The sequence below is a fragment of the Eurytemora carolleeae genome, unplaced genomic scaffold (assembly GCF_000591075.1).
Source record: "Eurytemora carolleeae unplaced genomic scaffold, Eaff_2.0 scaffold263, whole genome shotgun sequence".
In the NCBI taxonomy this organism is placed as follows: Eukaryota; Metazoa; Arthropoda; class Copepoda; order Calanoida; family Temoridae; genus Eurytemora; species Eurytemora carolleeae.
Window position 1 is genome coordinate 155,136 of NW_019396161.1, and position 18,015 is coordinate 173,150.

Below are 18,015 nucleotides of genomic sequence, written 5' to 3' on the forward strand. Positions count from 1 at the left end.
CTTAGAAGATCATGAACTGTGTAGTTTAAATTGTTATGGCGTGAAGAACGTTTTTAATTTAAATTTTCAATTCTGAAAATTTGAAATAAATTAAGATTCAATGGATTGTTAAGCGATAACCAAGTTAATGTAGTTACATGGTTTATGACTAATTATGTTAATAAATGGTTCTTTCTTTTATCACTGTAATTTTGTCAACATATGGAAGCAATAACATATTCGCAGGCTTCTTATTAATTAAATGGCGCTATGAAAATGAGTAATTTTGTTAATTAATTATCATAATAATGATGATCTACTTAAAAAATACATTATTTGAAGGTATATCACTAAATGATCATGTTTTTGGTTAATATCGCAATGGATGATGATATTTATGACTAGTTCTATCACGTCAGTTAATTATTATATCATTTGTCTAATCATATGATTAATTTTATCATATGACTAATTTTATCATATGACTAATTTTATCAGATGACTATTTATATCAGATGAATAATTATATCAGATGACTAATTAAATCAGATGACTTATAATATCAGATGACTAATTATATCAGATGACTAATTCTATCAGATGACTAATTATATCAGATGACTACTGCCCCTGACTCTGATCTGCTCTGGGGAAGAGAAGAACTCAATCTCCATTCATTTGTCAAAGGATCAAAGCACTCCACAGCTGAGATCGTAATCCTTAAAAGTGAAAACATTAAAATGAGTTTTATGAACAAATTAAATCAAATCAAATCAAATCAAATCAAATCAAATCAAATCAAATCAAATCAAATCAAATCAAATCAGATCAGATCAGATCAGATCAGATCAGATCAGATCAGATCAGATCAGATCAGATCAGATCAGATCAGATCAGATCAGATCAGATCAAATCAAATCAAATCAAATCAAATCAAATCAGATCAAATCAAATCAAATCAAATCAAATCAAATCAAATCAAATCAAATCAAATCAAATCATATCAAATCAAATCAAATCAAATCAAATCAAATCAAATCAGATCAAATCAAATCAAATCAAATCAAATCAAATCAAATCAGATCAAATCAAATCAACTCAAATCAAATCAAATCAGATCAAATCAGATCAAATCAAATCAAATCAAATCAAATCAAATCAGATCAAATCAAATCAAATCAAATCAAATCAGATCAAATCAGATCAAATCAAATCAAATCAGATCAAATCAGATTAAATCAAATCAAATCAAAGTCAAGTTCTGTCCTGCAAAAAATGGATCCGAATTTAGCTCATGAATATTTCTTTCAGTTCTACAAATTCCTTTTACCAAAAACAAATTTCAAAAATGTTCCTCTCTAATTATTTATTAGAAACTTGTTCATTCAATGATTTTTTCTCCATGTTTTGGTAGATAATTGCCACTAAATTATTACATAAACACTATTTTATGTTTTTATATTTCTTTAATGCTAAACCTACAATTAACAATATTTCGATATCTGTGATAGTTATTTTTGTTTTTCACTTAAGTACCTAATATTAATTTTGAATCCTATGATAAATCAACGTTAAAGTTGCTTGAAGAGCAGTGTTCTTAATTAAATATTTTACTCCAATTATTATTAATTAATGTATAATAAATTTACGTTATTAGATTTTCAGAATCATAGAGAACAGCTTATTCACCTAATTCCAAAAACATTGACTTAATTAATTTTAATCCAGTTATTATTTATAATTTCATGATATCATGGTTAGAATATGGAGCCATGAATTGAACTACATGAATAAAAGAAGATCTCAAATTAGATATTATGTCAATAACCTAACATTAACACACTACTGTCAAATACACCTACGCAATTCACTCCCTTCTCCTTACTATCTGCCTTCTCTTCCTCTCTATTTCCTTCTCTTCCTCATACCTGTACCTCTCCTTCCTTCATCCTACACAGTTTGTTCTTTCCTTCCTTGTGCCCACTCCTCCCTTTACCATACTATATTTCCTTGTATTTTCTTCTCTCTACTCCCTACTTCCTTTCCTTCCTTGTACCCACTCCTCCCTTTGCCATACTATATTTCCTTGTATTTTCTTATCTCTACTCCCTACTTCCTTTCCTTCCTTGTGCCCACTCCTCCCTTTACCATACTATATTTCCTTGTATTTTCTTCTCTCTACTCCCTACTTCCTTTCCTTCCTTGTACCCACTCCTCCCTTTGCCATACTATATTTACTTGTATTTTCTTCTCTTCTCCCTACTTCCTTTCCTTCCTTGTGCTTCATTCTCTCTACATCCTACTTCCTTTCCTTCCTTGTACCCCCTTCTCACTTCATTCTCCTTCTCTCTTTATCCTTCTTCCTCTCCTTCCTCCTTCTCTCATCATCCTAGTACCTCCTCCTCACTTCGCTCTACTTACTTTCCTAACTTTTATCCCTAGTTCTTTTCCTTCTTTGTAACCCCTTTCCTTTGTAATTATCACTTAAAATTACTTCCAATAAGATAAAACTAAGAGAACAAAACTTAACAGTAAAGGAAGTATGTTAGAAAACTATTGAGTAATGGATCTCACAAATAAATTGCACACGGGGCGTAATCGTTATGAGAGTGCCAGGCTAGTCTGTCTTGAAAATTATCTTTAAAAAATCCATTTTTGTTGAATTTTACAAATAAATAAAATGAACCATGATTCCGTTAAAATCAGGGCAAAGTATCGGAGCAATAGTATCGGAGTAATTCTAGTTGTGGTTCTTCCCATACTATCTCTTAAACTATTGAACTACCCTTAAGTATATACAATAATATTACTATTTTCTTTTGTTCCCAACAACAAATTTAAGGTTTTAATCAAGCAATGTTACTCTAAAAAAAATGTCATCTTGCCATTTCAAATTTCCCAACCTACCTAGCATGCACATTGCATATTGCATAGTGAATATATATTCTAACTAATACTAGAACAAAATACAGTTTTCTGCTTCTGTTAAAGGGACTGTAAAGGAAAAATGAAAGGGGGTATAGGCTGAAACTTTAAACTTTCGTATAATTTTAACACAGTTTTATATCAATTTCTCGAGACAGGAACATCAGATAAAACTTGCATGGGTCGCGATCAAGAGCTAAAGTGATTAGCTTTCAGCCTTTACCCCCTTTCATTTTTCCTTTACAGTCCCTTTAAGTGGAAATTTACCAATTACCATGAACCTACCTAGCTCTTCAGATATTGAACGCCAACCTACATAGTTCTTAAGAAATCAACCATGAGCCTACCTAGCTCTGAAGAAATCAACCACGAGCCTACGTAGCTCTGAAGAAATCAACCATGAGCCTACCTAGCTCGGAAGAAATTAACCATGAACAAAAATATCTCTGTATATCTCTGTAGAAATCAACCATGAACTTACCTAGCTCTGTAGAAATCGATCATGAACTTACCTAGCTCTGTAGAAATTGACTTCACTTATTTGATCTCCTCCAATGGCATAGATCTTTCCATTACTGGCCGCTACAGCAGGAGAAGCCCTAAAAAGAGATACAACTTATCATTCATTTTATTTAGTATTAACTAACAACTAACCATTCAGAAATTGTTTATAGCCGTTAATATCAACCAATTAATTTTTAGCTTTTTTTCGAATTTCTTGCGTTGCTTTATGTTTTACAATTTCTATTTTTTAAATTTTTCAATCCAACTTTTCTCAAAAAAAAAACTGTGATGACTGTGAGAGATTTTGCAATTGAAGCAAACTAGGGTTCAGTCCATTTAAATTTCTAACCAACAAAATTAGTAAAATTCTCGGTTTTATATGTCTAGGATTTTGTGTTTAAAGTTCATCAAGATATTTTAAATTTAAAGAAGTATCAGTTTTCAGAACCTGTCGTATTATCAAGAATATTTTGACTTTGTCATTATATCTTTTTACCCAAGGGAGACTCTCCTGTCAAAAAAGTTTTCTGCTGCTAGCCAATAATAAAGGGCACAAGCAACCAACTTTTTGGGGGTTGTAAGGTAAAAATATAAAAAACGCGCTAAAAAATTTAAAAATTCAATATTTTTTTTCTAGAATTTAATGATGCCGATTGTCAGGGAGATGAATAGGAAAATGAACAGAATTAATTCTTCAATTATTATAAATGACGACCTGTCCGCTGTATTTACCTTGCATGATGCATTGGTGGGATATCCTCCCATTTATCCTCGACAAAACTATACCGCTCTCCGGACTAAACAAAAATATCAAAAATATTTTAAATCGGAATAATTTTTTATAACATTCATTGACATTTATGAAATTCAAATGATAATTTTGAAAAAAATGGGTTAAGAATATTTCTAATCCGTGAAAAAATGTTTACTTCATTTCAAAACCATGTGCTAGTAAACTGGAAATTAACATTAATGACATCCTTTAATACGTAAACATTAAATTGCAATATTAAAAAATAGTAAATTAACAATTTACTTTCTTTTTATACCTGAAGTACTTCATTGTGCCTGTTGGTCCCTCCCAGGACGTATAAATGATCGTCCAGGACGACACATCCCATTTGGGAGCGAGGGACGAGCATAGAGCATAGGGTCGTCCACTCTCCTGTTACTGGGTTATAGGAAACCAGCTCCTAAATAATCAAGTGACCTCAACTTAAAAACTAATCTTCCCTCATGTTTATTTTGCCGACTATGATGTTTTGATTTCGCAAAATAAACAGAGAAATCGAAAGAAAAGATGATTAATTCTATCTCTTTTTTATGCAATCCAAGAGTTAATTAATTTTTGAGCATCTGATTTTTTTACAAAGTTTAACATTTATCTACTTTTATATCACGAAAGTGATGATTCTTCTGATTATAATTTGCTTCTAAAGTAACCTTCGCAAGAGATTCACTTAACATTTTTTCAAGTATTTTATACCAAAAACATGGAGGAAGTAAACATCAAAGATCTTCATAATTCTTTACGAGTGCATGAAGTTTGTAAAACACACTCTTCTTTTCATACTTTGTCAAGGTGTTTGCAATTTGTAAACCCTGCATTAAATTTATCATACGGCCTGGGAGGGGGGGGGGGGTTCAAAATAAAAAAAACAAAGTTCCACACACTGTTATTTTTGTCTGATTACAATGGATTTATCTATTTGGTAGGTTGGGTGGCAAAAATGTCAGGAAAAAAGTAAGCAAGTTTTGATAAACCTTTTTTTCCTTACTGAAAATCTTTAAAATGTTGAAAATAGTCTTCTCCCTTTTTAACAGTTATCAGAAATATCAAACAATTGAGGTTATTCTAAGGTACTAAAGAAGTAGTCAATAGACTTAGTACACAATAGAATAAAAACAATTTGACGTGGGACAAAAATAGAATTTACAGAATATTGTGATAATTATCTCTTTACTCTAATACTCTTTACTCTATTCAAAATATAACTATTCATTCATGAAATGTTAAAATCAGCGCATATCTATATATAAATTTGGCTTGTCTGTTTGTCTGTTTGTTTGTTTGTTTGTATCCAATAAACGTCAAAACGGCTGAACCGATCGGGCCCAAATTTTTTGTGGGACATCTAGGGACCCCAGGGAAGGTTTATGAAAAATCAAAATTTCAAATATTTGTCTCTATCAAAATTCGATCGTCATTAAATTTTTTAAAATTTTGAAAATCCGCGAAATTTTTTGTAAAAATCCGCGAATTATTTTTGTTTTGTTTTACGATGTACACAAAGAGAACATGTTTACAATTAATTTAGAAGATGGGCGCGAAGCGCCCTCTAAGGCTAGAAAGAAGGGCGCGAATCGCCTTGAATTTCTAGTATGTATATAAATAGACGAAAATAAAATAGATTAAAATATGTTTGATTGGATAGGGGAGAACCGAGAAAGATAGTTAAAATAATAAGAAAAAAAAATAACGAAGTCTTGAACAATATTCGTTCAGTGTATGTATATATATTGTACTTCCTTTTGAGGTCATGCATAAATGTAAACAATTAAAAATGAGATCATACATTATTGTGGATTGCTATTCTTATTTGGCGCATACAAGCATATAGTTAATTTCTTAAGACTATTTTGACCATGGAAACATCCTTGACACCTAAGGCCTAAATCATTCGAAAAAAAACAACTGAACTCGGGCAGGTTAAGAAAGGATGACACAACTAGCTCGGGTCGGGGTTTGTTGAATACTACGTGTTCATAGAAAATAGAATCATGTAATAATGTTCATAACTCCATCTCTGCTTAAAAGTTTTCCAATCAGATTTAAATAGATCTAAAAACCATTACGCAAACATGTTACGTGGTAACATATGTAAAACTTGTAATATTTTTTTCATATGTAATTGCACATAAAATTATGTAAACTATCGGATTTTAAATAAATATCTAGATTTAAAAAAATTTAAATTGATTCAGATATCTAACATGATAATAATAATATCGAACATGTACAATGTACAATGTACATGCATCAGTCCTATTTAAATACGATTTAGATTAATAAACACTTTTATGTTGAATGTACATTGTAGATTGTACAGCCAGTATAAATTATCCATTTTTATTTCTAAGTACCTGCATGTGTCTTCTGCTATGTGTACACCCACCAACAATATAGATAAGACCCTGGTATGTAACAATACCCATACTGAATCTTTCATCCTGTTTACAATCCCAGACTTTGTATTTAACATCAACATTATTGTTTCTTCTTAAATTCATTTCATTTCAGGGGCTTAAGAATTAATTTTAGGTAATCCTCCATTTTTTCGATGGCATATCTGATTCACAATAGTAGGGACCCCTAAAAGCTTAATCAGATCAAGAATGGAGGAATAGTTTTTGTTCAACTGTGGCTTCTATAATAAGTGACTTGCCAATTAATACTACAAAACAATAGAAGATTGATATATATCTAAATACCTTTTAATTTAGATAAACGACAATATCTCCCATATAATATATGAGATTAACATTTAAAGGGCATCGTTGTCAATTAGACATGGCTCTCCTTAAACGGAGCGTTCAATAAAAATATATTTCTAAAAAAAGTTTCATATTTTTAAAATTTGAAAACTGGAAAGGTTTGAGTTCTGTTTATTTACAAATTATATCAAATATAAATGTATATTTACAAGGCTTAATTAGCTTACATTTAACCTTTACTACGGGAATTAAATTTACGACCATTATATACCAACATTTTCCTTTTTTACTGAATTAGATTAGACTTGTTTATTACAAATTGAACTAAAGCATATCCCAGGAGTTTAAACAGGGATGAAGTTTTTCTTTATGCTCTACATTCCGTAAAATGTAAGTTTTTAAGAGCATCTGTTAAACCCCCTTCCTCAACGTCAATTGCTGACTAAAAATTTTGTTGTATTATTGGTAGAAATTCTTGCATTTTCTTACTAAAAAAATTAACAAAATTATTGTGTAGAAATCTAGCAATACTTGAACAAACCAGGAGAATCAGATAATTGGCCCAACGTAGTATATATATAAATTAGTAATCTCTATTTGTTTGTGAACATTCCGATCATAACTCAAGAACCCCTTGACCGATTTGCCTCAAATTTTTATAGGAGAACTTTAAAGAACCATAGGAATGTTCTTAGCTGGGTTTATAGATTTTAAGTTCAGTGGGGTCGCTTTTTAGGGAAAGTACAGTGACCAGCTAAAGCTGGGTTTTCAAGCTAGTATATATTTAAATTGCCGATTTGCCTCAAGTTTTGATCGGAAGAACCACGTAAATGTTCTTAGTTGACAGTAGGTTGAATTTTATTAAGAAAACTTGGTTGTCAAGCTAGTTTAATGAATAAGATAATTAGAGCAGATGGACGATTTCAGAAATTTTTAAATTAAAAAGTAAGGGACTGATCCCTGCATTTTCCCCTGCATCCTCCACTCATTTAGACCAGGATCATACATCTCTATACTGCCACCAATATCTTCTCCGACCCAACCTACATAAATTATGATCTTTACTTGGCAATAAAAAAAAGTTTCAAGCCTAAATATCATAAATTACAAAAAAAAGTCGTTTTGTGCACTTGCAAGGGTGTTTGTTTCGCTATTAGTAAAAACATTACAGTTCCCCCCCCCCCCCCCCCCCCGGTTAATTACGTAAAATATAACCCTGAAATAGTGTATTTAGCCGTGTACTCAAACTCATAATTAATATTTTTAATTAATTTTCAAATCTTGAAGAGCCAGGGGTTGAACTGAAATTAAATCTTCAAATTTCTTGGATAAACTTGATTAGTTTTAGTTTATATCAAATATTTGGAAACCATATATAAATTTAATGGTCTATTCAATTAAAACAGAAACTACAAAATTACATTTTTGTAAACTGTTTTTCATTCTATTTATTCCAAAACTTAAATACAGATTATAATTCATTGTCAAGATTTGAGTTTTGAAGGTAATTCCTAAAGTATACTTTAACCAATCATAACTTTAAGATGAACATGAAGAATCCGAAAACACTATGATAATATAATCTTTACTTAGAAATTAAATAATTAGATGATGAAAAAAGTTTAGCTTTAAATTTTCTTGAATGAAATTTAAATTAACAAGTTTTTGAGGCTAAAATGTATCGCTTTTTTATTAATCTAACATTGAAACTAAATTAAGTCATTTATAAAGATGGTTTCCTTTCTTGCGTGAAAATGATAACGTTTGTTTACTAGAAGAAATAAATTTGCCTAAATTCTGATCTTTTATCATCCTATATTCAAGGTTTTATATCTATTAAATATATTAATTGGCGAGTAGAAAATCTAAATGTTATAAAGTTAATGAACTAATTTGAAATGAAATCTGAAAAAGAGGCCCCGTCCCCCCCCTGCTCTAACTGGACCTTTATACCCCCAACAATTACTCCATTGTCATAGGATAAAAAGGAGATACATTCCAGCCAGTTGGCTCATCAATGAACTCCATTGGTTGGTTGGTATCAGTCAACCCTTAGGTAAACATACGGTCTATTGCGTTTCGACTCTTTTTAACGGTTTAATCCTTTCATATAATAGTAAAGAAGTTTAGTTTAGAAGATTGAGGACTAATGAATGAACACAGTAAAATTCGGACATTGTTATTGTTTTTTTTTTATAAAAAAAAACGAAAATAGTTTTTGTTCTGAGCAAAAACAAATCAAGATTTTAAAATCTGTTTAAATATTGAATGAAGTTGGATGAAGTTGGTGTTGGAAAAATGGGATGAATCTGGATGAAGCTTGATGAAGCTGGATGAAGCTGGATGAAGTTGGATGAAGTTGGATTAAGCTGGATGAAGTTGGATGAAGTTGGATGGAGTTGGGTATAATATAATTATAATAATGAGGCTGAATTAAGTTGGATAGATTTGGATGCAGTTAATAAGAGTTGGATTGAGTTGGATGAAGGGGAATAGAGTTTTGATGGAGTGGAATAGAGTTGGATTGAGTGGAATAGAGTTGGATGGAGATGAATAGAGTTGGATGGAGTGGAATAGAGTTGGATGGAGATGAATAGAGTTGGATTGAGTTGAATAGAGTTGGATGGAGATTAATAGAATTGGATTGAGTTGAATAGAGTTGGATGGAGATGACTAGAGTTGGATGGAGTGGAATAGAGTTGGATGGAGATGAATAGAAGTTGGATGGAGATGACTAGAGTTGGATGGAGTGGAATAGAGTTGGATGGAGATGAATAGAATTGGATTGAGTTGAATAGAGTTGGATGGAGATGAATAGAGTTTAGATGAGTGGGAAAGAGTTGGATGGAGATGAATAGAGTTGGATTGAGTGGAATAGAGTTGGATGGAGTTGAATAGAGTTGGATGGAGTGGAATAGAGTTGGATGGAGATGACTAGAGTTGGATGGAGTTGAATATGGTTGGGATTACCTCCGAAAGCGTAAAGGAATCCGTCCACAGCACAAAGACCAAACTCACATCTTGGAACCATCATTGAGGCAATAGGAGACCAGGAGTCATCTGCAGGCTCATAAACCTTCAAGTTCAAGGTTTATTTATTATTAGTTACTAGGTTCAGTCTGCAGGCTCATAAACCTTCAAGTTCAAGGTTTATTTATTATTAGTTACTAGGTTTAGTCTGCAGGCTCATAAACCTTCCAGTTCAAGGTTTATTTAATATTAGTTACTAGGTTTAGTCTGCAGGCTCATAAACCTTCAAGTTCAAGGTTTATTTATTATTAGTTACTAGGTTTAGTTGCAGGCTCATAAACCTTTAAGTTTAAGGTTTATTCATCATTAGTTGCTAGTGTTAGTCGCAGCATCAGAGTGTTGAGTTATCGTTATTAATTAGGTTTAATTATTCAAAGAAGTTTTTTAATTAACATTAAGTTAAATGATTTAAAAGACAGCAAAATTAAAAACAGAAATGTTTATATAACTTTCCTACAGGTCGGGGAATCTTTAAACATAAATCAATTAATTTTTCCTAAAAAGTTATAATTTCCCTCAACATTTTTTTACACCACATATTTAAATGCAAAGTATGAAAGTGTTCAATACTAATTTTGCTTCATATTTAAGTTTTAACATTTTATTGTATGAAGTTCATCTGCTAAACCTTAAACAATAAAAAATCTACAAACATACAAAAAAAATTGGAAAGAAAATCAAAAGCGAAAAAACATGGGGGGGGGGGTAGATGAGATAGCCCAGAACCCATGAATAAAAATTCATCTCGCCAAGTCTAGGAATTTAAACTCACCTCGCCGTTTGCTAATATCTGACTGTCCACCTCACCACCACAAACAAATATTCGTCCAGATATGATTGCAATCCCAGGCAGAATTCTCCCAATATTCATCGATGCAACCCTGTATATTATACAGTCACACACATACAACTATGAAATAGGAAAAACGTAAAAAAGTCTAATGAACAGAAAACATAACAACTGTGCAGTAAACACAGACCATTTTGCATTTTCACTGTGAGCTTAATTTCCAGTGTGCCTTCATGCAAAGAGGGAATGCCTGATTTGTATCAATACCCTTGAAGAAACAAAACATTGACTTCGAATTCATATTTGATCAGTTGAAGCTTTTAAAGGGTACCGTTGTAAATCGGACATTGTCATCTTTGCATGGAGGGCACTTGAGTACGTCTTTCTAGTACACAGTATATGGGCCTCAAATTCAACGAAAAAAAAGATTTATGAAATTCAGAAAAACTGAGCTAAAAACTTTAGAATGGGATATCCTTAATCTCGATTGATTAATTAATAAGGAGATTAATAACGAGAGGAGAACAAGCATTATTTAATCTGGAGATTAAGTAAAAGAGTGGATCAAGCATTAATCTCGATATCCACCATTCAAAAGTTTTCAGCTCTGATTAAATAAAGAGTGTCCCACTGAACATGAAATTTGATAGCTAGCAAAGATCAAAGACGATCCTTAAAGGGGAGAGACCAGATATGCATGGTAGTTGAGCTGAAAGTGCAGTATTGTAGAGAAAAATTTAGAATTCATTTGATACCAATGAGACATATTTACGGTGTAAAATTTTTAAATAAGAATGTCAATTGTAATATTTCACCTGTTGTTTCAGTCAGCAGAAGAAACTTTTTTTTTACAATTCTTATAAAAAACAATAAAAAAAGAAAAAATTCAAATAAGGTTTACTGAGTTCTCTGAAAGTAAAATGTACAACAATTCAATGTTTGTTTAAATTATCATCTCTTCCTCAGATTAGGAAGCTGGATTTAAGAAATTTTGGAAAATGGGGGAAAATGAACGATTAATTAAAAACGCAAAGGTTAAAAGAATCTTTTATTCTAACGTATATTGGCCGATAAATGAACTATCGAAGTAGAAACGGGTCAATTAAATAACTAACTAAATTGATTAATTGGTCAATGTGCGATTACAAACAATAAATAATTTAATAGAAGATGAATAACAGACTGCGCTGGTAAGACGGTTCAATAAATGCCCGATTACAAGATGAATGTAATGATAAGAAAATTACTTGTATCAATAATAAATATAAAAAGTTGAAAAAAAAGTAAAAAAGTTTCTGAATAAAAGAATCAATAGATTATTTATATTTAAAGGTTTAAAAAAAAATTGGAGAAAAATGAATAAATTGCAAATTAAATTAAATTAAACGAATATATGTCCGAAAGGATAATAAACGATTAAATGAGACTAACCTTCTCCACTCCTGATTAAATGTATCAAAGCACTCTACAGTTTGATAAGTGCACTCACTTCTAGTCCAAGCACTTCCTAGCTCCCGTCTAGATCCTAGATGGAGAAAATATAGTCCCAAGCACTACCTAGCTCCCGTCTAGATCCTAGATGGAGAAAATATAGTCCCAAGCACTACCTAGCTCCCGCCTTGATCCTAGATGGAGAAAATATAGTTCCAAGGACTACTAGCTCCCTCCTAGATCCTAGATAGAGAAAATATAGTTCCAAGCACTACTAGCTCCCTCCTAGATCCTAGATAGAGAAAATATAGTCCCAAGCACTACCTAGCTCCCGTCTAGATCCTAGATAGAGAAAATATAGTCCCAAGCACTACCTAGCTCCCGTCTAGATCCTATATGGAGAAAATTTAGTCCAAACGTTCAATCCCGAATTTTTAATGTGGCAGAGGGAGGGCTAAGCCCTCGTTCAGGAAATGAAATCCCCCTTGAGTACGTTAACCACCACTTTTTCATGGGGTGGGTGGAGGGCTCAGAATCCATAGCCCCCCCCCCCGTGATATGTTATAACGATTAGATAGACAGATAGAAATAGGAAATTAGAGCATTAAAAAAATAGATAGTTCTTCAAAAATTGTTGTAACTGCAAAATTAGATATTTTAATAAATACGATAAAAACAATAAAGTTTAACTCTTATTAAAATGTTAGGTTTAAAAAATGAATAAAAACTAGAAACACATTTTATTAAATAGTGAACGAGTTAATATACTAATGATAGAAATTCGAATGAAAAAAGAGACACTTAAATGATTTATACAGGGGGTGGCATTAAGAATTCACGAGAAATATCAATAAATAATATTAACAATGTGACTAAAAATTAATTGAGACTATTAGGGAAAAAGTGGTTTCTTCACAAAACTCCAAAATATTTTGCACAATACATCTTAATTATCAAAAGAAAAATGAAGACCTGAAATCCCAGAAATGAGCTGAACAAGTCATCTGATTAAAAGATGTATTAATGAACGAACAATTTAATGCAATAATGAAAATAATGAAGATATTGTTCCTTGTAAAATAAGTTGAATGAAAACACAGTATTTATGTACTCTTGTAAAATTATATAAACTATTTTATTAATATGTGATTTCTAAAGACTGAATGTCCTACAAAACCCATTTTTGTTTAAAAATAAATTTTAAAAAATATTTTATGACATATTACCTAGAAACGTTTCATCACAACAATTTTTATACTAGATAAACTTTAATTATACATATTATTTAATTATATTTATATTATTATATATATTAAAGAACCAATAAACATATTAGAAGATTAAGCATATATCTAAAAATATATAAATAGATCTGAAGGTTAAACACTGAGTAGGAACCTTGAAAGGAAACTCTGTTTATTTAAGTAATATGACGGAGTGAGTTATTGAGTTGGTTCGTGTCATGTTAAAATGGGAAGAGGGCGTTCTTGGTATGTTGTTTGATGGGTAGGGAGAAATTACAAAATCGTTCTTTTAAGAGGGTTATAAAATCATAAATATGGCGAATTCAGATAAAATCACAATATATCAAACAAATTTGAAAGAAACAAATTTATAGAAAAAGAGACAATTAAGCTGTGCCTAGAATTTCAGCCAAATCGGAGATGGTCAATTCTGGAGGCAGTCCCTTTTGTTTTGGAATGACCTTTACTTTTACTACCCTGAATGAATATGTTTGTGTTTTATAACTTCTTTTACCGCCCTTCATAAATATAAATATATTTTATAACTAATCTACAATCCCAAGTTGAATGAATATGTTTGAATTAAAATATTTTTTTTTTGAAAAAACTTGTGTTTTATAACTTTTTTTACCGCCCTTAATAAATAAAATAATATTTTTAACTAATCTACAAACCTGAATTGAATGAATATGTTTAAATTAAAATATTTTTTTAGAAAAAAACTTGTGTTTTATAACTTCTTTTACCGCTCTTAGTAAATATGAATATATTTTATAACTAATCTACAATCCTGAATTGAATGAATATATTTGAATTTAAAAACATGTTTAGAAAAAAACATATTAGGGTAATTTAATTTCCGGAGAAAAGAAATGTAATTTAAGAAAGACTGGCGAAGGTCAGAATTTAAAATATATTGTTTAACTCAAATCCGTATCTATTTTGTGGTCCGACAGAAAACTTTAATCGGTAGAGACATCTCTACATCAAATAAAAGGTGTTTCAGGAAACAATAAAACAGGATGATTAAGTACTTTCACTCATCATCAACAACAAAATGTGAACGCCATGCCAATAATGATTTTAATCTCACCAATTTTAAAACTTTAAATTTAACGTGCCAAATTCAAAATTGTGTTTGATATGAATTTAATTTCAAAAAAATTAAAACAATCTAAATGTACTGCAAGTATACAATTGATTCGCTATAAAAAACATTAAGTAAATCTGATCAAGTTATAATTTACATTTCGACCACCAAATGTGAATTTTACTCATATTTTTACATTAAAATAGGTGTTATTTTGCATCTATATCTGGTACATAAATTCTACGTAATTCATTAAGAAATTGAGTCTTTACCAAAGCTAAAATTTTATAATCCTCAAATCTTTGCAACCGAATTGTGTAAAACTATGATTTTTCAAACTTATAGTGTTTGATCTAGAAGAATTCATAGAATTAAATTTCTGAAGTCTATGACATAGGGTTGAAAAGATATGGCAATGTGAAAATCAGAGTTAGTGCACAAGACTGATTAAGGCAATGGGAAAATCAGAATTAGTGCACAAGACTGATCAAGGCAATGGGAAAATCAGAGTTAATGCACAAGACTGATCAAGGCAATGGGAAAATCAGAGTTAGTACAGAAGACTGATTAAGGCAATGGGAAAATCAGAGTTAGTGAGCAAGACTCAAGGCAATGGGAAAATCAGAGTTAGTGAACAAGACTGTTTAAGGCAATGGGAAAATCAGAGTTAGTGAACAAGACTCAAGGCAATGGGAAAATCAGAGTTAGTGCACAAGACTGATCAAGGCAATGGGAAATTCAGAGTTAGTGCACAAGACTCAAGGCAATGGAAAAATCAGAGTAAGTGCACAAGACTCAAGGCAATGGGAAAATCAGAGTTAGTGCACAAGACTCAAGACTCAATTCCTTTTGCGTTTTTCTTCCAATTAGCTTGAAGTCAGATATTTGACAGAATTACTTTTATTTTGCTGCATAAACAATAAACATACTTTGTGTATAACTCTGATAAATCATTCCAGAATAGAAATATTACATCCCTGAATACAAATATTACATCCCTGAATAGACATATTACATCCCTGAATAGACATATTACATCCCTGAATAGACATATTACATCCCTGAATACAAATATCACATCCCTGAATACAAATATTACAAACCTGAATACAAATATTACATCCCTGAATACAAATATTACATTCCTGAATACAAATATTACATCCCTGAATACAAATATTACAACCCTGAATACAAATATTACAACCCTGAATAATGAATAATGAATAGGTTGCATGCAGCTCTGGGTAAATATAAAAATACCTCCAATGACGTAAATATTCTTTTTCGCACACTGACGTGGTTTTACATAAAGGGAGACAAGACTTCCTAATTAATTAACAATAATTAATATAAAAATTGTTTAATTACGTGTAATAATTTATGAAAAAAAAGTTAAATTTCTGTACATTTTTCATTATCAATCTAAAAATAGTTTTATTGGACTAGAGGTAGTTAAAAAAAATAAAACAATAATAATGTAATATAAAAATAGTTATGCTGAGATTAAAATATGCTAGATAAAAAACTATTAAAAATTATCATAGATATTTAATTATTAATTAATTTCCTTTTTGATTTATAAGATCTCTGCGTACACTTGTCAAGGCAACCTAAAAAATAATTCATCTTATTTAAAATAGTATGATAAAAACAAGGACGTATTCAGGGGGATGGCAATAGCTAAGCCCCCCCCCCCCCTTGAAAGTTACTGTATGCGCCCAATGATGAAAAATTTTTCAGACATAAGAAGTCCGAGGTCAAAATCAATGTAACTTTTTAACTGGTTAAACTTCGATTTTTTAAATAAATAATTTTAATTTTTCTCTCAGATTTAAATAATTTTTCCCGCCTTTCTTTTAAAAAACTAATATATATGAAATTGGCACATGCCTCTTTTTATATACCGTATACCTTAAATAACCCTAGAGATGTAAAATAATAAAAAAAGCTAGAAGAAACTTGATCTTGGAGATCTTATTTTAAGGGGTAAATTTATTCAATAGTTTAAGTTTGGTCTTTAAAAACGTTTTTTTTTTGTGAAACTTCTTCAGAAAAAAAAACTGTTTCTTCGAAAGTTTGAGTTGAGCAGTAAAAAGTTTGTAAAAATTAAGATTAATAATCTGTGAGACTAGATTAAGCCTGCTACCACAATGTGAGATCAGTTTCTCAAAATATCCCATGTGTTTCGAATCTCTGTAGACTGCAGTGACTAGTTGGAAATGAAGAAATTATAAATGTAAACCTTTGACCTGATTCTCCTTCAATCATTAACTAATGCAGGGAACATATATATTATATACTGGGATTCCCGTGTACATATTTTTAATTGATACATAACTCATAAATTAATGAACGGATGAACCGAATAACTCCAGTCTTGTATTGTACCAGGAGTAGTTTTTGCATTGTCAGGATTTATGAATGTCCTCTTATATTTAGTTCATTGCAAAAAAAAAAATAAGTAAAATAAGTGAATTAAATCAAATCAAGTCAGTAAGTTTGCGATAAGTGGGTCCAAGTTGAATGAGAATGATATGAAAATGGATTCTCTCCGATTTTCAAATCACATTTTAAAAATATTTTAGTCAGATCTTGTGTAATCCAAAGGTGGATCACGTTTGTAATACCAGAAAAATAATCTACAGAAAAGATGACAAACGTGGGGACTCTGACAGTTGATGATAAAAATAAATGATTTCCAATTATATGGAATATTATGTGATATTGGGAGGAGTAGTGGGGTGTCCCAATAAAACCTTTTGGATTTTAATGTAGTTCGGGGTGATTCCTGGTACTAAAAGATAAAAAAATTCGATTGGTATCAAAAAAAAGAAAGATTTCATCTCGGAATTTTGATTTCAAAAATTGGTGAGGTCGCGCGGTTATATAACTTTTAAATTGAGAATTTGACCATTTTTCTCCAGCAAAATCTCATCTTGAATACTGTTAAGACAAAGACACCCTTTTTAAACTTTTTAATTCTGTTAATCTTTACATGATGTTCAATATTACAGAAATGAATATATATTTACTTGACATCTTAAAAGATAGACATTTTATGATTTTAAGTTTCTAATTTGTTTAATGGATTCAAAAGTTGCAACAGGATTAAATAATAAGATAGGGTGCAAATAATGAAAAAGGTGTTGAAATAAAGAATAAGATTAAAGGATAGATTAAGTTCCTAAACCCATTAGAACCCTCATTTAACCTTGGAACCCTTTTTTTGTGACACCGTAGTAGAGACTACTAATTCATAGATCGTACAGTGAACCCAAAACAATATGGGAGATGTGCATAGATCGTACAGAGCACCCAAAACAATATGGGAGATGTGCATAGATCGAACAGAGAACCCGAAACAATATGGGAGATGTGCATAGATCGTACAGTGAACCCAAAACAATAAGGGAGATGTGCATAGATCGCACAGTGAACCCAAAACAATATGGGAGATGTGCATAGATCGTACAGAGAACCCAAAACAATATGGGAGATGTGCATAGATCGTACAGAGAACCCAA

General features: G+C 31.0%; 1 protein-coding gene across 1 annotated transcript in view; it reads right to left on the reverse strand.

The window, feature by feature from the left end:
- The window catches only part of LOC111696851 (actin-binding protein IPP), a 23,241-nt gene continuing 5,226 nt past the window's right edge, over positions 1 to 18,015 (reverse strand). Inside the window, exons 11-21 of the mRNA XM_023466599.1 lie at positions 16,059 to 16,101; positions 15,752 to 15,817; positions 12,155 to 12,248; positions 10,706 to 10,814; positions 9,874 to 9,979; positions 7,864 to 7,946; positions 6,553 to 6,639; positions 4,458 to 4,601; positions 4,141 to 4,205; positions 3,417 to 3,503; positions 1 to 698 (exon numbers count right to left, since the gene is read on the reverse strand). Coding sequence (XP_023322367.1) covers positions 593 to 698; positions 3,417 to 3,503; positions 4,141 to 4,205; positions 4,458 to 4,601; positions 6,553 to 6,639; positions 7,864 to 7,946; positions 9,874 to 9,979; positions 10,706 to 10,814; positions 12,155 to 12,248; positions 15,752 to 15,817; positions 16,059 to 16,101 — 990 coding nt within the window. The 3' untranslated portion in view covers positions 1 to 592. The remainder of the gene's footprint in view (positions 699 to 3,416; positions 3,504 to 4,140; positions 4,206 to 4,457; positions 4,602 to 6,552; positions 6,640 to 7,863; positions 7,947 to 9,873; positions 9,980 to 10,705; positions 10,815 to 12,154; positions 12,249 to 15,751; positions 15,818 to 16,058; positions 16,102 to 18,015) is intronic.